This window comes from Syzygium oleosum, unplaced genomic scaffold, assembly GCF_021117445.2.
Source record: "Syzygium oleosum isolate NSW1041296 unplaced genomic scaffold, Sole_v2.1 Sole_v2.27, whole genome shotgun sequence".
In the NCBI taxonomy this organism is placed as follows: Eukaryota; Viridiplantae; Streptophyta; class Magnoliopsida; order Myrtales; family Myrtaceae; genus Syzygium; species Syzygium oleosum.
In genome coordinates this window covers 3633208-3660241 of record NW_026607511.1, presented here as the reverse complement: position 1 = coordinate 3660241, position 27034 = coordinate 3633208, and the positions used below count along the sequence as shown (strand labels likewise).

General features: G+C 41.1%; 4 protein-coding genes and 1 long non-coding RNA gene across 5 annotated transcripts in view; 3 read left to right on the top strand and 2 right to left on the bottom strand.

Moving 5' to 3' along the window:
* LOC115693170 (uncharacterized) overlaps nt 1-10288 on the top strand; it is an 84226-nt gene extending 73938 nt beyond the window's left edge. The window contains 9 exon segments of the mRNA XM_056303332.1: nt 703-1425; nt 1533-2249; nt 3962-4447; nt 5392-6246; nt 6382-6707; nt 7344-7502; nt 9052-9566; nt 9977-10116; nt 10247-10288. Of these exon segments, the coding sequence (XP_056159307.1) occupies nt 703-1425; nt 1533-2249; nt 3962-4447; nt 5392-6225 (2760 nt within the window). The 3' untranslated portion in view covers nt 6226-6246; nt 6382-6707; nt 7344-7502; ... (1 more) ...; nt 9977-10116; nt 10247-10288.
* Nucleotides 1-16214, top strand: part of LOC130135061 (septin and tuftelin-interacting protein 1 homolog 1-like) — a 57250-nt gene extending 41036 nt beyond the window's left edge. Inside the window, exon 2 of the mRNA XM_056303308.1 lies at nt 15443-16214. Coding sequence (XP_056159283.1) covers nt 15669-16214 — 546 coding nt within the window. The 5' untranslated portion in view covers nt 15443-15668. The remainder of the gene's footprint in view (nt 1-15442) is intronic.
* Nucleotides 16215-17052: 838 nt separating this feature from the next.
* On the bottom strand, nt 17053-18613 carry LOC115668791 (uncharacterized). The gene has a single exon (XM_030590180.2). It carries the CDS (start codon nt 18244-18246, stop codon nt 17212-17214), a length of 1035 nt encoding a protein of 344 aa, XP_030446040.2. The 5' UTR covers nt 18247-18613; the 3' UTR covers nt 17053-17211.
* Nucleotides 18614-20103: 1490 nt separating this feature from the next.
* On the top strand, nt 20104-21008 carry LOC115693174 (septin and tuftelin-interacting protein 1 homolog 1-like). Its single transcript, XM_056303307.1, has 2 exons — nt 20104-20178; nt 20227-21008. The coding sequence occupies exon 2, from the start codon at nt 20250-20252 to the stop codon at nt 21006-21008; it is 759 nt and encodes a 252-aa protein (XP_056159282.1). The 5' UTR covers nt 20104-20178; nt 20227-20249.
* A 1131-nt stretch (nt 21009-22139) lies between these two features.
* LOC130135080 (uncharacterized) lies at nt 22140-24035 on the bottom strand. The gene is made up of 2 exons (XR_008814546.1): nt 22643-24035; nt 22140-22472 (listed from the first exon to the last, which is right to left on the bottom strand). It is a non-coding gene; the product is annotated as an uncharacterized LOC130135080 (long non-coding RNA).
* Nucleotides 24036-27034: the final 2999 nt, after the last annotated feature.

The window sequence follows — 27034 nt, the reverse complement described above, 5'->3', positions numbered from 1 at the left end:
ACCCAAGATTATTTGTTTTGCTTCAATGGAGAATATTTGAAGTGATCCTTAAGGCCACAACCAAGCATCTCATACAAGTAGCTCTATGTATGAAGATGTAAACTGTACTGACTCACCTTGAATCCATAAAAATATCTCAACATTAAAACATCACATGTTCTTCAAGTATTGACTGGGCACTCTTGGCAATGACTGATGTATCAAATGCATCCTCGTTGATCCCCCTTTTGAAAAAGGTTTAGGCTAATTCCGATGGTTTAGCTCTCTCCTAAGGACCACAAAGATTGAAAGCACGTGGCATGTGGTGTGATCTTACCATGGCAAAGTGTGTTGTCTAATTTGAACTCTATAAAGATGACTGATATTATTCTAAAAACGAAGAGATGGGACATTATTGTTGACATTAAGCACCGACATTTGTGCAATTGTGACTGTAATTGATGCAGAAGTTATTTTCACAAGGGATATATCTTTAGAAACGTGGATGTAAGGAGTTACTTAAGTTCAATATGGATACAAGTCAAATATATATGAATAGCGATTTTGTCTATTTGATGTGGGAACATTTCCTTCCATTGAAACACATGAGACTCAACATTTTAAAATGCAGTAATTGTGTGCGATAGGCAGGACTAAAATCATAATATATGTATACTCTTTTAACTAAGATGGCATTAAGTTCTGATTTGACTATTTTCTTAGGGCGCATTCCCTAATCTTCAGGAGTTAAAATTGGATTTATTGGAACGGATGGAGATATGGCATGGGCATTTTCATGATGAAGAATTCTTCTGCAAGCTTAGAGTTCTTAAGCTTCATCATCTCGCCAAGGAATCTCTAGTATCCACATATCGTTTTGTTGAGAGTTTAACCAACTTGGAAGAGCTAGTTGTATGCGAATCTTATCTAGAAAGGCCAAGCAGTAATGAAGGAGCCATAGAAGGCACAAGTCATGAGCTAAAACTAATATCACCCTTTTTGAGATATATTCGACATTTACAGACTTTAGATGTGTCGTATTGTGATGGGTTATCATATATGTTCACACCGACGTTAGCTGAAAATTTGGTGGTACTCACAAAATTGAGGATAAGTAATTGTAGAATATTGACAGAAGTCCTTCAGGATGAGGAAGGTGAGGAGGGGCATGTAGTGGCTTTCAATCAATTGAAGTATATGGAGCTTGATGGGTTGATAGAATTGAGATGTTTCAGTTCAAGTGGATACATTTTGATGTTTCCCCTCTTAGAAGATGTCATTGTGATTGGATGTCCCAAAATGAAGTTTTTCTCCGAGGGACCAATAGAGGCGCCAAAGCTAGAGAGAGTACAAGTAAGTTTGAAGGGATCGTATGGACCAACAGAGCACCAGCATTTTTGGAAGGGAAACCTCAACATCACCATCCAAAATATGTTTGAAGAAATGGTATGCATTGGTTACTAAATTGTGTTATTGGATGCTTTTGATTACCAACCAAGTAATTGCTTTTCTGCTAACTAGAATTTTCCGTTTAATGATGCATTTTCTAACAGGTTACAGTTGCTAGTGCTAAGTTTATGCGGTTGTTTGAGTTTCCCGAGCTGATTGGAAAGTGGCACAGCGAACTTAATCCCATCAAGTCATCTTGGCAATTAGAAACACTGGCGATGGATAAATGTCCATCATTTATTAGTGCTATTCCATCCAAATTGATGCTTGTTTTAGAGAAAATGACTAGCTTGCAAGTGCTCGAGTGTGAGTCTATGGAAGAAATATTCGATCTTGAAGGGCTTGAAGCTATGGAAAGCACTCGGGTGCTGCCTTGCTTAAAGAATCTGGACTTGGCCAACCTACCAAAGTTGAGGCAACTATGGAACAAAGATCTTCAAGGAAAGATGTGCTTTGATTCTCTAAGTAATTTGACCCTTTATAAATGCAGCAACTTGAGACTTGCTTTCACTCCATCGATGGCTCGGTGCCTTGCCAATCTTGAATGGATGAAAATAAAGGAGTGTGGTCAGATGGAAGGAGTGATTGTAGAGGAAGAAGGGCAGGGAAGCACGGTGGAGAAGATTACATTCCCGAAGCTCTGGTTGATGGAACTGGAATGCTTGCCCAATTTGACTACTTTCCTATCGGGGAAGAGTCATACGTTGGATTGTCACGAAATGAAATATTTGACCATTGCCCATTGCCCCAAGATGCGAAGTTTGGCTTGGCAGTCTTCGATGGATATTGACCATGGCACCCTTTCACTTTTCACTCCACAGGTTAGTCTTCTTTTTTCTTAATCCAAAGATTTTGTTTTTTTTTTAATTTAGAGAAATCATCTTGTCAAATGAATGGAATGCCAGTAATTGAGACTAGGAAATAGAATGGTGCTTTGCACGCATAACGCGAAACAATTTTAGTTTAAGTGCAGTACAACATCCACTATTTCCACTTATCTTACCAAAAAAAAAACCATCCACTATTGTTTTTTTTTTATTTTGGACAAAAACAAAATCCTCAAAACACGGCATCAATCAAGGATAAGAAATTGGTTTCCTCTTACACACCCAATTTTTGCCAACGGTTGGATCACTGGTGCACCTCGAAAGGTAATAAATATTATTCAAGCAAGTTATTAATATCCCACCGAATCTTGATTTGGAGCCGAATCGTTTCAATGCAGAACTAGTAAATTGACCCAATTTGCTTTTCCTAAGATCATAACATACGTTATTTATTGAAGTCATTATGTTGCTCGTGCCTGTTACGAATTTATTTTTTTTCACTACAAAAATTTCTGTACATAATAAAAACAAAACTTGTAAACAATCGAAGTTATTTTTTTTTTTATCTTGTTTGCCATCAAATTTTCATGACACTTCTCATTAGTAAACTTTACAAATTTAACGTTTCATAAGTAATACTTGCAATTAGTATTAGTGTTGAATAAGTAGCTGTGCTCATAGTTAACAGAGCAAACAATCTCTATCGAGAGAAGACACGTTGAATAGCGTCAGACTCGGGTTGCAAATTAATTATAAGTGAAGATGCTCAACTCTCATTTGTGCTCCCGTTCCGTGGCTTGTTGATCTCAGCCGTTGACCTATAAAAAAAATTAGTTCTGGAATTTATCACTCAATGCATCAATGATTGATGATGATCGAGGCACCATACGGCGAAGAAACGGGGGTAGTGGATCTCCATCCTTTCCATATATACATGGACATGGTTATATAATCATCTTCCGAGTCCATGCTATAACGAGCCAATAAACATCACAGTACAAGAGTAATTTTACCTCCGTTCTCATATAATACTCAGAAAATGTTATTGATTCCCTTTTGCTCATAATTTTTGGATTTTTCTAAATCTACTAGGGATGAAAATGAGAAGTTAATTTCTTTCAATTGACAAGAAAGATATGTAGAACTGGCTTATACCTATCGCTGGAGCATCGTAATCTTGCACCCACCAGCATGGCATTAGAGCCAACATTAGGGAGAGAGAAGAATGTATATATAGATATATACATATATATCCCGAACGGATTGAAGCGCGTGCGTCAAAGCTGCTTCGAACTGTGCTTCAGCTTCATTCATTCCTTGAAGCAAACAAATCTAAGAAATTTTTTCTTTGTCTAATGTTGCATTATCAAAAGATTAGTGCAAGCAACTTTGATAATGATCAGTGCAAAAAAATCTGACAAAACTCATGCTTCTAAATTCTATTTCTTAAAATCCGATGCTCAATGTACTATTGATCATAAATGGATTTATCATTTCATGCTTGTTGCAATGCAATATACATGGCCTTAAGTCACCTGTCAACTGAAATGAAATGAAAGCATCAATCTGCCCTCCCTTGTTTATGTCACTAAGAAGCTCTTGCATTCTCATGATTTGTGAGAGCGACGAAAGTTTTGGAAATTCCTTCATTGAGTTCATAACTCAATGTAATCACGTTCATTATGTCATTGTTTTCAATATGGCAGGTACAATTTCCTCAGCTTGGGTCGGTGGTTCTCTCCCACATGGACAACTTAAGCAAAATATGGACCGACAATCCTCAAGAAATTCTCACTTTTGAACATTTATGGGAAGTGGAGGCTCAAAATTGTAAGAGCCTTAAAAATTTGTTTCCGCATTGGGTGGCTACAAGTCTAACCCAACCTATGAAACTTCGAGTGGAATCTTGTGAGATCGAGGAAATAGTCGCTAGTGGAGATGACACTCCACACTCCAATATCGCTCAAGTTCTTTTCCCGAAACTAGCCTCTCTGGTGTTACATGATATGTCACAACTCAAGAGCTTCTGTCCTAACTTGCCCAATTTGAACTGGCCATTCTTAGAGGAGTTGCAAGTTACTCATTGTGACAAACTAGACATCTTGTCTGTTGCGGCATCCATGAACAAGTGGATTCAGAGAGATGATCAATGGGACCTTTCGACTCAAGAAGCACACTCTTCAATTGAGAGGGTATGATTAAAATTGCTCTTTCCAAGTTTCTACTTCGTTCTTTAGTGCACCCGCTAATCACATGTCCACTACATAATCACGTCACGTTATGATACTATAGACAAATGATATCCCTTGCCTATCAGTTTGTCGACAACATAAGATATTTCTAATATCTCAAGTATACTTTTCATTTGTGGACATTCATAAGATGTTCCATTAACTATAATTACAAAAAAAAAGTTACAAATTTTTGTTGACAACACAATATGTTCATAATCTAATCTAATCTAATCTAATCTAATCTAATCTAATGGTGCTCCTTAGGGAAGTCAATGAGGATTTGACACGAGATCCTCTTCATTGTTGACACACGTTGCACATTTGAACTTTTCTTCTCTATTTATTTTCTACAGACTCTAAAAAAATAAACGCAAACAGTTTTCTTTTTTAAAAAAATAACATCAGAACCTTAATTCACTATATTCTACTTTTTTCTTTAATTCTCTCATTATATTTCATCTCCACTGCAAAATCACACCACCTTATAATACCATAGAAATCCCGAACCCCTTAACTATAAGTTTGTGGATGATATAAGATATCTCTTATATCTTAAGCACATTTTTCAGTTTATGGACCCTATATGTTTTAGAAACATTATGAGTGCATCCCGTTACATAAAGTTCCAAAGATGATAAATTTTTGTTGACAAGATAAGATATTTCTAATAAAAGATAAATTTGGTGAGTTGGAGGGCTCTTGAATTTAGATTCACTCTACCAACATAACCATACCAGCCTCTACTTGAGATTTGTATGCAAGGATCTTTAGATTTGATGAAATGTAAAAGATGGCCACGTTCCATGTGAATCATCTGAATTACATTTACCTTTTATTAACACATGATTTATTGCCCAACCTTTGCTGAATTTACTTCCCTTGTTGTATTGGCAATTTGACAGGACTTTCCCAACTTAGAGAAACTTTTATTAGTCGATGAAGATGTTCAAAGAATCCAAGATGGAAAATTTCCCGATGATATCTTTGGCGAGCCTAAAGCACTAACATTGGCATGCTTTCATGGTGAAAAGGCCGTCTTTCCTCTCAGATTCCTTCTAGAGAGATTTCAGAATTTACAAAGCCTTGAGGTCTTTTGTAGCTCCTTTGAAGATATATTCCCCGACGAAGGGCTTGCTGACGTGGGAAAACATCCGGTGCTTGAAAATCTAAGAGAACTTAAGTTAAGCAAACTGCATAACCTAAAACGTGTATGGAGAGAAGACCACTTAATGGCGAAAATTCTTCGAGGTATCGAAACATTTGAGGTTTGGAATTGTCCCTATTTGACGACAATATTTCCAGCCGCAATATCCTTCAAGAATTTGACGACGTTAGTGGTGAAGGATTCCCCTGGATTGGTACATCTGGTAACAGCTTCAGCGATCACAAATTTGGTGCATCTCACTTGGATGACTATAATAGGATGTGAAAAAATGAAAGAAGTAGTGGCAAACGATGAAAATGGAGAAGGAAAAGTGATTTCTCTTGAGAAGTTAGGTGGTTTGACACTCCAAAATCTGCCAAGCCTAGAATGCTTCTCCTCCACCACAAGTTGCATCTTCATATTTCCATCCTTGTTGAAGATTGAAGTGGAAGAGTGCCCGCAAATGAAGATCTTTTCCAAAGGTAGGCTAAGCACACCAAATTTATATTCCGTGACACTATTTAGATACGAGTGGCTAGGGACCTGGGAGGATTGTGATCTCAATACAACCATACAAAAGTTATCGGCATGAACAAATATGCACATGAAATTGGTAAGATCCAATTAATGTCTTTTTTTTTCTCGCGTATTTTGCTTTTTTGGCTCACCTTTTGCTTCTCAAATTGCTCGGCCCCTAAAACTTTTCTTCTTTTTTTTTTTAAAAAAACTTGCCTAACCACTGATGAAGGGAAGAGCAGGGCAGGCGGTGCAAATGAAGAGAAAGAGGGATTTTTCTCTCGCGAGAAGTTGAACAGTGCGCACTCCAGGCCACCATTCCCTAAAGATCATCACGGTTTCTGGTCGCCGCCGCCGCCACCGTCGCCGTCGTCGGCACTGGAGAGAAGACGAAAGTACGACGCCAGAGATGGCACCGCCGAGCCTCCACAGTCCTCCCCACTTCATCAGAGAAGATCTTGCTCTCTCTCTCTCTCTCTCCCGCATCCGTATCCGACAAAATCGTGAGTTCACACTTCTTCACGCATCATTTCTCCCGATTTTCGTGTCTTATTGCGGGTGAGTTTCTCCAGATTTTCGTGAACCTTACTCGATCGTCGTCTTCTTCAGCTAGGGGCTCTGCCTTTTAAATTCGTTCCGCATTCGAGTTTTGTCCGTGTTTGAAAACGTGCATTGGCAGAGTACTCCTTGCGGCTTCATCTAGTAGTTCGAAACATATTCATGAGTACTAAGAAGTTGTGATTAGGGCTCCGTTTCGTGTAAAAATATCTGATAAGGTTGCTTTAGCGATAGATGTCTCTCAACAAACATCAAGGGTTAAATTTCTATTATTATTGAAAGAGGGAATAAATCATGGAACTTGAAAATTCAGAGAAAATCCATGCCTTGTCGAAATATGAGGTGTCACTTTTACGCCTTGTTCTCGATAAACTGCGGACTGCTCATCCTCATGAGGATTTGGAGGGGTGACTTGTGGTTCAACATGTCTTGTTTCTGTTTCCACAACTCTATTTCCCTTGTTCTTTTCAAATTCTAGAATAGTTTTTAAGAAGCCCTTGTTTTTAATCTTGGTTGATTACGTAATGATTGTGGGGATAATATTAACTTCCAATCTATGTTGAAATTTTCTCATAGCAAGTCAAATTAATGAAGTTTACATGAACCGCCACTAAAGTTGTCGTTTTTCAAGTACAGGGAGGACCAAACAGTTAGCAGATTAAGGCACCCTGAGCTGTCTTTTATGGTCCCACGCACCCAAGGCCTCTCACTGCTCCTAAATTGGCCAACAAATTTCAAATGGAGCATCCCTTTTTCAAGGTGGTGATGAGGCCTTCTTATGTTAAGTATGGCTTGGTAAGATCCCAAGCTTATTTACTCAGACTGGCATGTCTAAAAATCAAATTTATTAATGCTATTTATAACTTTAATTATACTCTAGAGTATTTCCAAGTTTACTTCATTGTGTAGTAAACCACATGACATGTTATTTTTCTTGAAGTATTCATGGGTATATGTTTAAAACCAGGTATATATCTTAACAATGTAGTAATTGAAGCAAGGAAAAGAATGAAAGGACACTTATTGGGACATAAGCTGGTGGCTGAGGTTCCAAAAGATAACAATCGTCTTCTTTTTTGTGGATAGATGTGTTGGCAAAGCAATTGCTGAGGCGTCTTAAGAATTAGAATCCAAGTCCTCTTTTATGGAGAAATTTGACAATGTTATCCAATGTCGTAGAAGAAGAATATATATGTAAATCGCACAAGGAGACTATGTTGATATGAACAAGCAAATTGCAAAGAATGTTGCTGCCTCCATAACTAAAGAGAAAGACCTAAAAAATAAGTGGTTGGCTTGTTATGAATCTAAAATTTCATCGAAGATCTAATGACTAATAATTTTGTTTTCAAATAAAAGATATTGTTGTATTTTGTTATATTGATCAGATTTGGAGGAAAAAAAGATGACTTTACTTTGTCAAATTGAACCAATAGTTTGACAAAACCTTATTAGAGTTGCAGTTGAAAGAATCGAACCGCTTAACTTTAAATTTTCAATTCCATCCATGTTCCAGTTGTTGATGTTTTTGCTTTTTCCCCTGTGATTGTGGTCTGTGTGGCTGAAATTCATATGTTTTAAATATATATATATATATATAAGACATGGAAGGCTTCTTCTGAATGTGTACCCTTTTGCACTCAAGGAGCATAGATTTTGACATTTGACTTTGGATTGATGACTTTCATTATATGGTTAGCTGTCTATTAAAACTCCTGAAACTAGCAACTACTGCCTTAAACTCACGCTGTGTCATTTGATTTCACCATATATTGGTTTTTCAACCATGTACATGGGCAATCTGCTTCTATTCAATTCATCACGCAACATATTCAAGAAATCAAGCAAATTGCTACCCTCAGGTATTCAGTTGTTTTGGTTTGGTTTAAGGGGAGGGGGGGGGGGGGGGGTGTTCTTTTCTGCTGGTTGGCCCACATTTGCAAGAGAAAGTCATCTGCATGTGGAAACTAATTGATAAGGATGATTGTGTGTTCAGAGTCTACATATTCACTAATGCTGGCTAGGACTTGATTTACAATGATCAAGATGAACTCTAGAAGTGTCACTTTGGCTGGTCCAAAAGGAATTCAGTATTCCAACTAATAACTCCTTTATATAGTCTTGATGAATCAAGGAGGTGTACTTCTATGCTGATTGGGTTTATGAGGTTGATAATAATCCAGATGCACTCATTAATGCCACATTCCAAATCTGAATGAACTGAAAAGGATGTGCTTCAAGATGTCCGTTTTGGTTTATGCATTCTTGTATTTTGTTCTTCATTTTGAATTTGAAATCAAGTTTCATAGGCTTATTAAGATTATGGGTTTTATTTTTCCTACAGGGAATACCGAAGAGGTTCACGAGAAAATATGGTGAGAATCTCTCGAAAGGATGCTTCTGAGAGAATGGTGCAATTATTGGCCTGTGGAATTGGAAAAAATGTGGTGAGATGGTTTGGCTATCAAAGGATTGGAATTAATTTGCAGAGCATTACTCTATCTGTGAGGGCCAATTTTTGGTCTTTAAATCTGAAGAGGACTCCATTTTCCATGTAATCATATTTGATAAAAGCACGTCTGAGATAGAATATCCACCAATCAATGCCGATGTGACGAACCGAGCCTCGGCGATTGTGGAATTGTCTTGCTGAAAGTGGAAGATGCTGGAGATTGCTGTGATGTTTTGGTCGAGCTTTAAGTTTTGAGGGATGAATTGCATTCAGCCAAGTGTCCTCAGCTTTGTATGGCAAGGGAATTGATCAGGTTTGCGAAGTTCATGGCTGTTCCTATGCACATTCATCAGCACATAGTTTGGGGAGGGACAGAAGTTCAAATTGCTCATCATTAGATTTTCCTGGTGTGAATCTTAATACATAAACTAATTCTCCCCTTGACTATGTTGTTCTTGTGTTTGATTTGAATTCCTTACAGGAACTCTCCACGTTGTCCGGCTAAGAGAAATTGTGTTAGAGCTAATTCATTCTCGTTGTGTTTCTCTGTCTCTAGTCCTCCCATGTGTGCATATGTATGTGTTGTGGGATCTCGTAAATGTCAAGCCAATGGAAACAAGTCTTACTGGTCATATTGGATTTGATTGTGCTGAGAATTGTATTGGTGTGCGTATAGGCCTCAGGAATCTAGACCATTAGTAATACTCAGATCTATTGATTTAGGGTTGCTATGTCAGTAGATTTGAGTTTCACATACAAGAATAGAATATGCCTGGAAAGCAAAAGCTTTCTTCATGTTCTTTTGCGATTGCTGCAGGTAAGCTGAAAGAGCCAGGCACACCAGAACTTGGACATGTGAGTCTGTTTAGATACGAGTGGGTAAGGGACTGGAAGGGGTGTGATCTCAATACAACGATACAAAAGTTATCGGCATGAACAAATATGCACATGAAATTGGTAAGAGATCCAATTAATGACTTTTTCTCGTGTATTTTTGCTTTTATCGCTCACCTCTTGCTTCTCAAATTGCTCGACCCCTAAAACTTTTCATCCTTTTGTTTTTAAACTTGCCTAACCACTGATGTAGGGCAGGGCAGGCGGTGCAAATGAAGAGAGAGAGAGAGAGAGAGAGAGAGAGAGAGAGAGTCCATCACTAAACTGTGTGGACTCCCACCATTCCCTGAAGATCATCACAGTTTCTGGTCGCCATCGTCATCGTCGTGGCTGCAAAGAAGACAAAACTGTGACACCGGAGATGGCACCGCCGAGACTGGACAGTCCTCTCCACTTCATAAGAGAAGATCATGCTCTCTCTCTCTCTCTCCCGCATCTGTATCCGATGAATCGTAAGTTCACGCTTCTTCACACATCATTTCTCCTAATTTTCGCGTCTTATTGCGCGTGAGTTTCTCCCGATTTTCGTGAACCTTCCTCGATCGTCGTCTTCTTCAACTAAGGCTATGCTTTTAGTAATTGAAGCGGGGAAAAGAATGAAAGGACAGTTATTGGGATATGAGCTGGTGGTCTGAGGTTCGAAAAGATAACAATCGTCTTCTCTTTTTGTGGTTAGATGTGTTGCAAAAGCAATTGCTGAGGCGTCTTATGAATTAGAATCCAAGTCCTCTTATATGGAGAAATTTGACAATGTTTTTCAAGGTCGTGGAAGTAGAATAAGTATGTAAATCGCGCAAGGAGACAATGTTGATATGGACAAGCAAATTGCAAAGAATCTTGCTGCCTCCATAACTAAAGAGAAAGACCTAAAAGATAAGGGGGTGGCTTGTTATGATTCTGAAATTTCATTGTAGATCTAATGACTCATAATTTTATTGCCAAATAGCAGATATTGTTGTATTTTGTTATATTAATCAGATTTGGGGAAAAAAAGATGATTTTACTTCGTCAAATTGAACGAATAGTTTCATCAAACCTATTTGAGCTGCGCTTGAAAGAATCAAACAGCTTAAGTTTAAATTCTCAATTCCATCCATGCTCCAGTCATCGATGTAATGTAGGACATGGAAGGCTTCTTCTGAATGTGTACCCTATTGCACTCTAGGAGCATAGATTTTGACATTTGACTTTGGATTGATGACTTCCATTATATGGTTTACTGTCTATTAAAACTCATGAAACTAGCAACTACTGCCTTAAACTCATGCTGTGTGTGATTTGATTCTATCATTAGGGTATGCTTATGTTGTGGTCTGTTTTTCACCATATATTGGTTTTTTAACCATGTACACGAGTAGTCTGCTCATGTTCAATTGATCACGCAACATATTCAAGAAATCAAGCAAATTGCTACCCTCAGGTATTCAGTTGTTTTGGTTTAATTTCTTTCTTTTTTTTTTGGGGGGGGGGGGGGGGGGTGGTTGGGGGGGTTTCTGCTGGTTGGCCCACTTTTGCTAGAGAAATTCATCTGCATGTGGAAACTGATTGATAAGGATGATGTTGTGTTCAGAGTCTACATGTTCACTAGTGCTGGTTAGGACTTGATTTACATTGATCGAGATGAACTCTAGAAGTGTCACTTTGGCTAGTCCAAAAGGAATTCAGTATTCCAAATAATAACTCCTTTATATAGTCTTGATGGATCAAGGAAGTGTACTTCTATGCCGATTGGGTTTATGAGGTTGATAAGAATCCAGATGCACACTCATTAATGCCACATTCCAAATCTGAATGAACGGAAAAGGATGTGCTTCAAGATGTCCATATTGGTTTATGCATTCTTGTATGTTGTTCTTCATTTTGAATTTGAAATCAAGTCTCATAGGCTTATTAAGATTAGGGGTTTTATTTTTCCTACAGGTAATACCAAAGAGGTTCATGAGAAAATATGTGAGAATCTCTCAAAAGGGGTCACAAGAAAATATGGTGAGAATCTCTCGAAAGGATGCTTCTGAGAGTTTAGTGCAATTATTTGGCTTGTGAATTTGGAAAAATGTGATGAGATGGTTTGGCTATCAAATGGTTGGAACCGAGCCTCAGCGATTGTGGAATTGTCTTGCTAAAAGTGGAAGATGCCGGCGATTGCCGTGATGTTTCGGTTAAGCTTTAAGTCTTTAGGGATAAATTGCATTCAGCCAAGTGTCCTCGGCTTTATATGGCAATGGAATTTGATCAGGTTTACGAAGTTCATGGCGGTTCCTATGCACATTCATCAGCACAGAGTTTGGGGAGGGACAGAAGTTCGAATTGCTCATCATTAGATTTTCCAGGTGTGAATCTTAATACATTAACTACTCCCCTTGACTATGTTGTTCTTGTGTTTGATTTGAATTCCTTATAGGAACTCTCCACTTTGTTAGGCTAAGAGAAACTGTGTTAGAAGCTAATTCATTCTCATAGTGTTTCTCTGTCTTTTGTCCTCCTGTGTGTGCATATGTATGTGTTGTGGGATCTCATAAATGTCAAGCCAATGGAAACAAGTCGAACCGGTCATATCGGATTTGATTCTGCTGAGAATCATATTGGTGTGCATATAGGCCTCAGGAATCTAGACCATTAGTAATACTCAGATCTTTTGATTTAGGGTTGTTATGTCAGTAGATATGAATTTCACATACAATAATAGAATATGCCTAGAAAGCAAAAGCTTTCTTCATGTTCTTTTGCGATTGCTGCAAGTAAGCTGAAAGAACCAAGCTTGTGCAGCGCTCTTGAACGGGCCAGTAAATATAAACCCGAGTATCCTTTCTCCGAAATTGTGGTGAGGTGAATACATCTGAAGAAAAACAATGCGGTGAGATCCTCATGACAATGACAACTCTTGGATTTAAATCACGTAGAGTAACTAGACTATGTTAGCTCTAGGTTAATCGTGCATCGCGTCAATAGTTTCTGTTATCCTTCACATGCTTTGAAAAGGATCCTCGTACTGTCTTCCTCAGAAATCATTGGTTGTTATCTTCTTTCTGATGGCAAAATCTTGAAATGTCTACTTGAGCAGAGAGTTCCCGGTTCTTTCCCAAAGACGCACATTAAGAAAAGCCCGCAGACCATGGCTCTCACATTTCAAGACAAATTATGGCCATTGAAAGCTCATCAGCCACGAACATTATGGAAAGTTATCTGCCTGTTGGGCCGCATTCATGAGAGAAACTTCTCTGAAGGTGGAAGACGTGTGTGTTCGAGCTTTATTAAAAGGGACGATATTGTGTTCAGAGTATCCATCTTCAGAACCATTGATAAAACTTGGGTGAACAATATAATATGCAATACAATACAGCAAAGGAAGCATTGCTTTAGCTCACTTTTGGTGAGAACAGAACTTACAGAATTGCTAGGGTGAATTCTGCTTCTGATTTGGCAAAATGGATAAAAGCATGAGTTTTGTTCTAATGAATGCAATGGTCCTCCTGAATGTGTAAGATACCTTTCCTTGATCCTAGACTTAATAATCACTATGTGAGCAGGAGTCATAAGTCAGAGGAAGCTGATTTGCCAATGTCGATTCTATAACTTCCGTCTCTGGAAATTCTTTAGGGTTTCCGGTTGCTCAACCTGACCTCTAGAAGACCTTTAGAACTGTAAAGTGTAGTAATGTCGAATACACTTCCCTTAAGCCATATACTAGCTCTGAATTTCGAGGCACAACCCATGGCTTTATGAGCTCTAGGGAACTTACCTCAGATTCTTTTCATTGTCTTTTTTCGAATTCTCAAAAATTTTACGAGTAGTCCTTTCGCATGTGGGCTGCGCAAATTGAAGTTTTATTATTTTCTTCTCATGCAAAGAGCGTTCAGAATTCTGTGTCAAATTGACTGAATCATGATATGAATGGCAAAGCAATTTCCAATCTGTGCTACATCTTGTCATGGTTAGTCAATTAAAGAAAGTTCTACACCAATGTCTACTAAATTCTCTCATTGTTCAACTGATATGATTATGGCAGGATATATGGATAAAGAAGGTCCCCCGGCGTGGAAGGAGTGGCTTTGCTATTTCTATTTATAGTAATGGGAAGTGGGTTAATTGAATTGATCCCTATCCCTACTGGTCTTGGAACTAAACAGGAACCTGGCCTGAAGGACCACATCCGTCTCAAGCTCGAGCTCACTTGACATATCGGATCTAATATGCTATGTCCGTTAGAAAATTCGAAAGGCGTTAACTGAAATGAAAGATAACGTCGATAATTTGGACATGCAAGCATTCATGTGGAGTCTGCATTTCATCGACATGATAACTATATTAACAATATACTCGTCACATAATCGTATTATCTTTTGTACGTGGAAAAGAGATTTATCGCGAAAATATGCATAAGAATTAGAGATGCAGAATCAAAGATTTGCTAGGTTTAGAGATTTCTTAGAGTGACCATAAAAGGCAAATTGTTTGGCCTTCAACTGACATTGCCGGGTTTGACTCCCCGATCGTACGGACGTACCCTTACCATCAGTTGGACTTTGGTCAACCATGGTACGCCTCATATGACTCTCGGTCCTAAACATACTCCATCGAAACAACACCAGAAGCTCCTCACACGTGCTCAGACCGTCCGTAGCATACCTTTTTCGGACCCTCGCTTTGATGCCTGTGGTCCGAGGAAAGTGCCGATGCTATATGAAGGGTGGTCATGATTTGGCCCTTTCTCCAGACCTTGGGCCGTGACCAGGATTCCAGCGTAGATCTCTTCGTGCTTTCTCTGGTTTGGTTGTTTAGCTGTTAGTTCTAACCTTACTAAACTTCATGGCATTCTTGCCTTGCTTATTATATAGATTCGGAACACGTCAAATTTCAATTCGAAAGCTACAAATATTTGGTACGTTTGCTGACAACGGGATTTTTGCTGCAATTTTTGTTGCGATGTACCCTTTAATTTGGAACCACTATCTGATGATACTTTCGGTTTTTTCATAAATTAACTCGAAGAGCACACATAAAAAAAAATCCTTGATAATTTCAGGTTTTGAGCTTAATTGGGAAGATTATTAGGTTTGCGCCGTGTTACTCCCTCGTCCTTTATAATATCCAACATATACTTCCTACTATTAAAGGAAAGTTCTGCTTTTATATCTTGCGACTTAAATTCTTAAAAAAATGTTTTTTCAATCTCCTTAGGTCTATAATTGAAAATTTTACCCAATTTCATTCTTGATTATCAACATATCACCAACATAAATTAAAAAAAAAAAATCACGAGAAATGAATTTTCCTCTCCATAAAGTAAAATAGGGAATTATCAAAAAAATCAAGAATAATTGTTAACATCCGAGAAATTAAAAACGGAAGAAGAAGAAGAAGAAGATCGGTTAGGTGTTCCGTTTCTCAGCGTTTCTTCTTGCATCGGTCACTTTTGCTTCTTCTCGATCTCTCTCTCTCTCCACCCTCGAGCCGAGCTGCACCGCCCATCTCCGCCTCCGACCGCCGCCGTGTCCCCGCCGCCGGTCACCTCGGCATCTGGCGTCGGCGCCGCCCCGTTTCTCTCTCCCCGCCTCCGAAGCCCCCCGAACCCTAAGACTCCTTGCTTCGGTTCGGTTTAACCGGGATTGTGGAAGATGGAGGAGGACCAGGAGATGGAAAGGTTCGGGATGGACAACGATTACGACGACGGGCAGTGGATCGACGGGGAGTTCTACTACCGGCGGCGGTGGGAGAAGCGGGCGCAGACCAAGGACGACGTGCTCTACGGCGTCTTCGCGTCGGGGGACTCCGATTCGGACTACGACGAGTCCTCCAAGAGGAAGCGGAGGAAGAACAAGGACCTCCTAGGTAAGGCCGATCTGTCGAAACCCGTGAATTTCGTGTCCACCGGCACGGTCATGCCGAACAGAGAGATCGATGAGAATTCGAAGAGAGAGAATGTGAGGATGACGAGTCTGCTGCCATGGACGAGGATAGGCCGGGAGAAGGAGGGGGAGAAGGAGAGTTTCTTGCCAACCGCATTTGGTCGGAAGATCAAGGAGGGAGCAATCCAAATTGGAGAAGAAAGCGCAGCAAGGAGGGGGGGGGGGGGGGGAGGGGAGAGTGTTCTAAGAGGGATTCTTTATGATTTGGGGAATGTGGGCGGCTTCGAGAAGTACACACCAAGGGAATTGGAATGAAGTTGCTCTGAGAAAATGGGTTACAAAGGGGGCGGTCTTGGGAAGAACGGCAGGAGATTGTGTGACCCTGCACCAATGGTTGCACGATCGATCAACATTAATCCAAACACGTAAGGTAATCGATGCATCAGAGCAAGATAAAGAGAAATATCAAATCGAGATAGAGTATGAAAGTAGAGGCTATGAAAGTTAAAGTGCGGGATAGTAAAACCCCACACACTTTCGGGCAAGGAATATATACATCACCTTGTTATTAAACCCTGAGGTAGGAACCCGGTGAGCTAAGTTTGAATCTTCTTATTGTTAATGTAACACTAGACAAACATGGGGAAGGTAATTTTGGGTGGATTAAGTTAACCTGTGCATTGAAAAGCTTGAATTCAGTCTGTGGTTGCAAATGGGATATGGTTGCCTTGCCTCCTTGGTGTTGGAGGGAATGAACTTAACTGAGTCACATGAATTTGTTTAGGAAGTCAAAGTTGGAGTTTTGGGATGAAAATATTCAAAAGGGAGGAGATTTCTTGCTTATCCGGAATGGTGTTTGCAGGAATCATGAGATAACTGACATCTTCTCTGCAAAAAATGAACATGTCATGAGATAGATGTATTGATTTGGCATACAAGTTATTATCGACAAGAATTTCTCTCAAAAAGTTTCTTGGCTTATGGACATAAACCTTCATTGGTAAAACAAACTTGTCTATCAACGGAAGGACTAGAAACCTTATACTTGTACAAGAGGTTTGTTCTACATCTGTCTGTGACAGCTTTCACAGGATATTCTTGTTCAATAGTCCATCCCTAAAAAATGAGCAGATATTACTCTCGCCTCTCTCTGCAAAAACTCATCTCCAGGAGAATAGTGATGCCTTACAATGTCATGCAACATTCTCTAGATCATATAAGCAAAAGTTGCATCTACCCATAAACAGTCGCCACCAGCACAGCAGAATTCCATTCTAATGTGCACGCAACTAGAGAGCTGATGACTCCGCCTTTAAATTGTGGCTTGATGGTTGGCTTTCTTTGTTTTCCGTTGCTTTAGTCTCACCTTCACGTTAACCCCATTATCAATAACAACCTGAAGCACAATCATAAGCTTTCCCTCCAATTTCTCCCCTATCCTCGGCGTGTAAATTATGTCATGAATGTCATCAGCCAACGCTCGCTGAGCCAGAATTTCGCCAACTGCAGCGCAAGCAGCTGTATTTCTAGTCGAAGCCAGATCGAACTTCATGTCTTTCGAAATAGAATGTGCCACAGTGACGACTTTGCCCGTCGCCCTGTGAACTATACATGCACGAACAGAGGCCCTTGATATGTAAATATCCAGGCAAAACGGTTCATGGTAAGGACCTGTGAGTTGATTAAATGTCGGAGTCCTCAGCCTCTTTTTGCTTGAAGTGCAATCGACTTCGGCTTCATCCAGCAGAAAAGGCACATTCTTTTTCTTTGCAGCTTTGGGAAGTTTTTCATCTCTGGTGACTAAACCTCGGTCTTCCTTCTTCTCGCTTTCCTTTGGATCTTCTCGCCGCTTTGGGGATTTCTTCCTATGGAAGTCAAAACTGTACTCTTCGAACTCCTTGGACGCCTTGTCAATTTTGTAAAAGAGATTGCCTCTTATCCGCGTGTTATCAATCTCGTCGAAGTCGGCCTCTTCCTCAACAGATGAAGAATGATCCTCATACTCATCTGTTGTTTCGGTCAAATTTTCTGTTCCCGCCGACCTCCTCGAACCCTGCCGTGCCTGCGCCAACCCAGCCGAGACCCGCCACTGGTCGTCATCGACAACCTCAATGGCACAACCATCTAATGAAGGCCTGCTATCAGCAAACAATGGAGAAAGCTGCACTCTGTTCGAACCGCGAGCAGCTGTTTTAGGCCCATTATCGACCAACTCAGACCGACCCTTTTCGATTCCCTTATCAGCAACTTCGGACGCACTCGACCAAACACTGACCAACCTCGGCAGAAAACGAGAGTTGACCCCTGATGTTACTGCGACGGCTCTTCTCAAGAAAGTAAATGCCATTGTGTGTGCCTCGGAGATGTCGAGGGATCGCAGAGTTAGACCCGCCTCGACAAATCATCGAAATTGTAAAAATGAAATGATCACAAGGAGCTCTACGTAAAAACCCATTAGTTGTGGCGCACGACCTGAAAGATCTTCAATGGAGCAATTCATCGAACACCTCATATGCAGGCTACTCTTCCTCGTTCGCTTCTCGCCAAGTAGAGCGACAGAAATAGTGGGCTTAGCTCGACGTGCTGGGTCTGCTGACTGCTGGGGCTTTTGCAAGTGCAAAAGGTGTTGATCCCTTCTGATCTCCTGATTCGGGGATCGATGGAATGACTTGATTTCCGCAGGGGTTAAGGGACAATATGGGGACCCCGTGGTGCCATTAAAATTTGGTACTGGGGGAGCGTATGAAAATCATTCCATTTCGCTGATTTTCTATTTTTTTTGTTTTCGAAAATAAATTTGAAACATAAATTTGTTTGGTAAAATAATTTCATTTTTCTATTTTCGAAATAAAATTTTAGCCTAGAAATAAATTTAGAACATAAATAAAAAGTTAAAGTTTTCTACTTTTTTATTTATGAAACAAAATCATAAATAACAACTCTCTTTTATTGTTCACCCTCGCCATCTGTTGCGGCCCATCGGCCGTCCGCCGCTGGCCGCCGGCTGACCACCGCCGGCCATCCACCACCGCCAGTTGCTCGCCACCGCCCGCCGCTCGCCGCTGTCGTTCGCCACCTACTCGCCCGCTACCACCAGACGGCCGCCAGGAGCAAAAATTTAAAAATATCCTATCAAATGAATTTTTATTCTAGGAACATAGTTCTATGGCGTTATCAAATGCTACTTTTTATTCAGAAACTCGTTCACAAAATAAAAATAGATATTTCTAACTAAAAATAAGGCTGGGAAGAGAAATTTTATCATTCGCGCCCTTAAATTCCTAAAGAAATGTTTTTTTTAATCTCCCTAGGTCTATAGTTGGAAAATTTATCCAATTTCATTCCCGATTATCGACATCTCATCAACCCAAATTTTTAAAAAAATCATGATAAATTAATTTCCTCTCCTTAAAATAAAATAGGGAATTATCAAAAAAATCAAGAATTGTTGTTGACATCCGAGAAATTAAAAACGGCAGAAGAAGGAGAAGAAGATCCGTTAGGTTTTCCATTTCTCAGCATTTCTTCTTGCATCGGTCACTTTTGCTTCTTCTCGATCTCTCTCTCTCTCCACCCTCGAGCCGAGCCGCACCACCCATCTCCGCCTCCGATCTCCGTCGTGTCCCCGCCGCCGGCCGCCTCGGCATCTGGAGTCGGCGCCGCCCCCCTCTCTCTCCCCGCCTCCGGAGCCCCCCAAACCCTAGGGCTCCTTGCTTCGGTTCGGTTTAACCGGGATTGTGGAAGATGGAGGAGGACCAGGAGATGGAGAGGTTCGGGATGGACAACGATTACGACGACGGCCAGTGGATCGGCGGGGAGTTCTACTACCGGCGGCGGAGGGAGAAGCGGGCGCAGACTAAGGACGACGTGCTCTACGGCGTCTTCGCGTCGGCGGACTCCGATTCGGATTACGACGAGTCCTCCAAGAGGAAGCGGAGGAAGAACAAGGACCTCCTAGGTAAGGCCGATCTGTCGAAACCCATGAATTTCGTGTCCACCGGCACGGTCATGCCGAACAGAGAGATCGATGAGAATTCGAAGAGGGAGAATGAGGCTGACGAGTCTGCTGCCGTGGATGAGGATAGGCCGGGCTTGGGGGCTGGCGCTGGTGTGGGTTTGGGGTTTAAGAAGCGGAGAGGATGGTTTCGATGAGAAGGACGAGGAGGGGGAGAACGAGAGTTTCTTGCCGACGGCATTTGGGCGGAAGATCAAGGAGGGAGCGGAGAGGAGGAGAGAGCAATCCAAATTGGAGAAGAAAGCGCAGCAAAGGAGGGGGGGGGTGCTAAGAGGGATTCTTTATGATGCGGGGAATGTGGGTGGCTTCGAGAAGTACACACCAAGGGAATTGGAATGAAGTTGCTCGAGAAAATGGGTTACAAAGGGGGCGGTCTTGGGAAGAACCGACAGGGGATTGTGACGCCCATTGAAGCGAAGTTGCGTCCTGAGAATATGGGTATGGTTTTCAACGACTACAAAGAAACTCCTGCAAAGGCACCTGTTGCCTCGCTGGAGCCCGAGGAAAAGAAGACATTACCTGATGTGCCCGGCAGTAAGGAGAGGCTTTGGTCTAAGCAAGCGAAGAAGGCAACGCTGAAGAACAAAGCGAAATATGTTACAGCAGAAGAGCTGTTGGCGAAGAAGCAGGAACAGGGGGGTGTTGAAGTTGTGCAAAAGGTACTTGACATGCGCGGACCTCAGGTTAGGGTATTAGCAAACTTGGAGAATCTGAATGCGGAAGAGAAGGCGAGGGAGAGCGGCATTCCGATGCCCGAGCTCCGGCACGATGTAAGGTCGATTGTGGGCCCGGCCAAGTTGGATATTCAGAAGGTCGATAGGGATCCGAGGAATGAGAAGGAGACTGCTCTGAGCTTGCAAAACGAAAAAGAGAAGTTACAAGCCGAGGCAGAACTCCAGAAGAAACAGCTGAATTATACTCTGTTTATCAGAGTATTTCAGGGATGGGATCGTCTGCGGAATCCCTCACCTGTGTTTGGAAGTTGTTTCGCGGTGGAAATCTCTATTGCACGGGCAGCTTATCGCGGCCGGTTGGACCAAGTGAATACGAACCAGATACCTATTGGGGACTTAGTTACGCTAACATTTAATTAGCGCCTTTATGGTCCTTATTCTTATTTTATTTTGAAGATGTGAATCGTTCGGTATTGTCGATTTTTATTTCAAAAGCATGCTTAAACTAAGTGACCCTGCACAAATGGTTACACGATCAACATTAATTCAAACACATAAGGTAATCGACGCATCAGAGCAAGATAAGAGAAACATCCAATCGAGATGAGATAAGAGTACGAAAGTAGAGACTATGAAAGTTAAAAGTGCAAGATAGTAAAACCCCATACATTTTCGGGCAAAGAATATAGACATCACCTTGTTATTAAACCCTGAGGTACGAACCCCGTGAGCTAAGTTTGAATCTAAACATGAAAATTTTCTACCTTAAACAATGATAATGAGACACTAATTAAAATAGGATGCGGTGAAACGGAATACTCAATTTTAAATCTGAATGCAACTTCCATTTTTGGTCATTTTCTCGTTTATCATTTTTTCGTCATTTTTTGTTGACAATGAAGAGTAGTATCCTTGTTAGGATATACAATAACAGTTAATATGCAATTAACTAGCAATGGGGATCAAAAAGAATACACAAAATACACGTCTTATTTATAAGTTCATAACAAATATATGAGTAGAATAATATCAAAATTGTCGAGCCATTTATCCACGTCAGAGTCGAGACAACTAAACCAAACCCGATCATCGGATCCCCTTGAAGGAATGGGACTATTTGAACGCATGATTCTTTTCGGAAGAGATCCATACCTAGGCCGACAAAGATAGTCACCCATCAGTCACAAATAATACCACTAATGGCTTATCGACTACTCGTGACTCGGATATCTCTACATTATGTAGTGTCGAAAAATCCACAAGGATACTTCCTCAGGTCTCCATGATTTGTAATTCCAGAGTCTTTATGCTAATCTGTTGTCACAAGATACATGTATACAAGAGAAACAAATGCATCAAATGGCCTATAATCAATAACGACGTTGCCCAGGAGTGAGCTTTAGGAGCTCACTAATTTCCTACACCGCATTATAACAGAACGAAACAATGCATAATATCAATACAAATAACCACGAAGCGAAGCAGATCCAAATAAAAATTTATTCGACTGAATCATTGACCAATTACCCTCGTTACCAAATGGAACAACAATTTAGAGAACAACGGTTAAGCTACGCAACAATAGGTCGCCGATCAAAGTTTATGAGGGCAAAGAGTGTCATTGAATAGCAAAAGCAATTACAACTTTGAAACAAGACGATCATGTCCAGATTTTTCGAATGATTGCTTACCCTTTCAGACAAAAGAAGGCAGGGAAAGGACGAAGGAGACATGAAGCTTTCTGAGGCTAATACCAAACATTACAAGCTGAGTTAATCAGAGTAATAACAATGGTCCCATCCTGCGCCTACGACATTATATTGAGCATATGTGTCATGTATACCTCATTTTTCTGTGCTTATGTTGACACCGCAGTGATAGTACCTGAAAAGGAGACTTGAGTAAACACCAATTAAATTTGCGACCACGCAAACTATCCACTCCTTGACGACAACGCATTCAAATAATGCAACCAACACACTGCATTAAGAAATTAGTGACTGCAAATCTGAAAAAGCAGAGGATGAGGGAGCACTTTGGTTGGAGGAACATACCCGAGATGTTACACAGTTCATGAGCAACTCTCATTTCGTACAGCGATGGACGATTCTCGTGTCCAATAGATCCTGAGGGCGATGAGCAATTTAACGAGGCCGAATCAGTAAAGCTTCCTCCCGGTGGGATGGGGATGCCGGCATAGCGAAATTGAATGTCATGAACTCCACGACAGGCCTGAGACCACAGAAAGCAGCGCCGACTACAACTCCAGCGAAACCAGCCTCTGTGATTGGAGTATCAACAACCCTCTCAGGTCCATACTTCTCCAGAAAAAAAAAAAGAACCTTTAAGACACCTTGTAGGCTCCTTGGTATTCTCCGGCCACCTCCTCACCCATTAGAAAGACTTGACTTCTGGATCTGCAGGCATATCCTCATCCAGCGCTGTATTCAGATCCTCTCTCACAGTCAGTCTCGTTCGCTGCGGTAGCATAACTCTGTAACCATGTCCCTGCGACAACAACTCTTCCACAACCTCTCTCTTGACGACACAGCATCTGAGCTGCCTCCGGCAGTGGCTTTTCGTCTTAGAATCTTGCGCTCTCGAAGTTGAACTGGCTCCCACCACCAGGTTAAGCTCGCTGATTTACTGTGCCTCTTGAACAGGTATTCTTTGAAACCAGCTTCGTCATTCCATGGAACACCTTCCTTGCGAGCTCGATACCTCCTCCACAGTGCAACTGACAGCAATTCCGAAATTTCTGGAAGACGGCAAGAGGATGGGAGAAAACAAAAGCGAAACATAAATCAAAAGACAAAGTTGGAATGTATCGAAATGAATTCTAGAGTTCAATCGGAGATGGAAATGACCTGGTAAGCGTGACTGTTGATCGACGAATTACGTCATCGCCTGAATGTCGTGAGGAACTATAAAGATTTCTCTAGGCGTATCTTCCTCTGTTTGTTGTTTCAAAATCGTCTCACCCTCTGTTTCTCTATTGCGCAATTCACTGAACACCTTCTGCTCAGAGGACTAAGCACATTCAATGACCAGGAAACTCCAGTGGTCAAGTTCGACCGTCGTGGTGGCGGCTAAACAATGAAGGACGATCCTTTCAAAGATAGGCGACGTGGTGGGAAGGGGAAGGTGATCTTCATCTCTCTGTCCATCTTCATTTTATTTTCTTCTCTCAAGCTCACCGTCTCCACCATCACTATCCTCAAGCTCTCTCTAAGCTGCAATCGAAGGCATCTCGGACTCTCCCTCTCCAGATTGAGGTTTCAAGTTAATTTTCGACTCGTTCCAAAACATGCTCGTCGATTTCTGCCTTGCTCCGTTCGCTTCCACTCCATCGCCGCCTTTTAGATTCCATTGCCGCCATCAGCTTGCATCCTCCGTTTCGCACCGTCTACGCCGGGCGCAAAGTGGGGGGATGTGGGATGGGGTCGACAAGAGCTTCATCCGATTGCAAAGGCTGAGGTGGGATGGATCTGTTGGAGGATGAAGCCAAATATTGTTATTAAGGGCTTTTTTGTCTTTTCTATTAATTTTGCTTTTAGGTTAAAAGCTGCGCTTATATCAGCTATTGATAGAGGTTAGCCGTCAAGCGCTGAGAAGAAAATAGAGAGAAAAGAAAAGAGAGAAGAAAAAAGTGAGTTTTTTTTTCTTTGTGAGTGTTCTCAATCTCTTTGTGCTCCGATCTTGAGAGAAGATCATAATTGTATCCCTACTTTCTTCGAAGTCTAATGGATTCGCAGAGTGCCTCTGCGCGGAGATGTAGCCCAGGTTTGGGTGAACTTCGATAACAAATTCTCTGGTGTGTTCTTTTGATTATGTTCTTTTATTATTATATTATGCTAGTAAGGATCGTTTGTTTGGGTTATTTTTCTGGAATCGGTGCTCGATTCCCAACAACTGGTATCAAAGCTTGGTTGATTAATCGAGAACATCGAGGGGTTTTTTGGTGACTTTTGATTGAAAGCAAACGATATGGCAGAAGATAAAATCAGGATCGATAAGTTTGACGGGCAGGATTTCGGATGGTGGAAACTCCAAATCGAGGATTATCTTTATCAGAAAGATCTCTATGCACCACTTGAGGGTTGGAAACCTGAAATAGCGGAAGTGGATCCGACAGCAGAATCAGGATGGAAAATTCTTGATCGAAAGGCATTAGGTGCGATTCGTCTAGGGTTGACGAAAAAGACAGGGTACCACATCGCGAAAGCAAAAACTGCAAAAGAAGCCATGGATATTCTTACGAATATATATGAGAAGCCATCCACATCAAATCAGGTATTTTTGCTGAAGAAGTTGGTTAATATGAAGTTATCTGATAGAGGTTCCGTAGCAGAGCATATTAATAGTTTCACGCAAGTCACAGGTCAGTTGGAATCCGCAGGCATAAATCTGGATATGAAGCTTCAAGCTTTATTATTTTTATGTTCTCTTCCAGAAAGCTACAACACCGCAGTGCAGGGAATTTCAAGCACCATGAAGGATGATTTGACTCTGGATGATGCTGTGAGTAGTATCATGGATGAAGAGATGCGAAGAAAAGTCTCAGGTGGAAATAATTTTTCGCCATCTACATCTTCCACGGCACTAGCAGTGGAGAACCGTGGGAGAAGTAAAAGCAGAGAAAAATTCAGCGGGCGCGATAGATCACAGTCAAGGGGAAAGAGAGAGGTCGCAAAAGATGAGTGTTGGTTTTGTCACCAGATTGGACATCGGAGGTTTCAATGTGAGGCCTACAAAAAGAAGCAGCGGGATGAGAATCAAGGAGCTAATGTGGTTAGCGATGAACCTTCGCTAGAGAACTTGTGTTTATCTGCAGGGTATGACTTGACAACAGACAAGTGGTTTATTGACTCCGGTGCTTCTTTCCATTGCACCTCGCAAAGAGACATATTCGCTGATTATGCCAGTGGAGATTTTGGGCAAGTGGTTGTGGGAAACGGCCATATGTGTCCAATTGTTGGAAAAGGAACTGTGATTGTGAACATCTCAGGTGGAGGACGTCTAGTTTTGCATGAAACTAGACATATCCCATAATTAAAGAAAAATCTGATCTCAACTAGTAAACTTGATCAAGAAGGTTTGGTAACAACCTTTGGATGCGGAGAGTGGAAGATAACCTCAGGGGCAAGAGTAGTAGCAAAGGGAAAACGTCCAGGTATGCTTTACCTTCTCCAGGGAGATAATATTAGTGATATGGTTGCAACTACAGTGGCTACAGGTAATTTGTCTACTCTTTGGCATTATCATTTGGGACATCTTGGTGAAAAGGGTGTAAAGCAGTTACACTCAAGGAAGTTACTTCCAGGTTTGCAGAAAGTTGAATTAGATTTTTGTGAGAGTTGCATTTATGGAAAACAAAAGGCAATCAGTTTTCAGTTGAATGAGCGACAGAATAAAGGTAAAAAATTAGAGTTGGTTCATACGGATGTGTAGGGACCGGCTCAGGAACTCTCTTATGGTGGTAAGAGATATTTTGTCACATTCATTGATGATGCAACAAGAAAGACTTGGGTCTATGCTCTCAGAGAAAAATCAGAAGTATTCGGGATGTTCAAAATGTGGAAGGCCATGGTAGAAAAAGAGACAGGTTATCAGATTAAAGCTCTAAAGTTTGATAATGGTGGTGAATACACGAGCAAGGAATTTGCTGAATACTTGAGCCGGAAAGGCATACATGGGTTGAAAACTGTTCCTAGAACTCCTCAAGAGAACGGTGTAGCTGAGAGGATGAATAGAACCATTCTGGAACGTGCGAGATGCATGAGGCTACATGCGGGTCTTCCGCTACACTTATGGGCTGCTACAGTTGATGCAGCTGTTTATCTAATTAATAGGAGTCCATCTAGTGCGCTTGATGGAGAAATACCGCAAGAGCAGTGGTCAGGTAAAAAGATTGATTATTCATATTTAAAAGTTTTTGGTTGTATTTCATATGCTCTGATTGATAGAGAGGATAGGAAGAAGCTTGATGCTAAATCCCAGAAGTGCGTCTTTATCGGATATGGTAGTGATGAGTATGGCTATAGGCTTTGGGATTATGAAAATAACAAAGTCATCCGCAGTCGGAATGTGGTATTCCATGAAGAAAAGATGTACAAGGATCATCAGATGGAGCATGAGAAGGCAATAGAACCAGAATATGTTGAGCTGGACACAATACCTGTGAAAATAGTTCCAGCAAATCAAAATGTACCTGAAGGGGATGAACCTATTATCAATGAACAGGGAGTTCAAGAGGAACGCGGTGATCCTGAACATACTGACGACCCTGAAGTACCTATCTTAAGGAGGTCTACACGAGTTAGAAAGCCAAAGGTAATTTTTGATCCATCAACTAATATTGTTCTGAACCATGTCTTATATACAGATTCGGGAGAATCAGAGACTTATGATGAGGCAAAGAAAGACACATCTCACATTCAGTGGGA

Coding starts and splice junctions, on each gene's coding strand:
- LOC115668791 (XM_030590180.2), bottom strand. CDS start 18,246: ATGGCATTTACTTTCTTGAGAAGAGCCGTCGCAGTAACATCAGGGGTC.
- LOC115693174 (XM_056303307.1), top strand. CDS start 20,250: ATGAAGTTGCTCGAGAAAATGGGTTACAAAGGGGGCGGTCTTGGGAAG.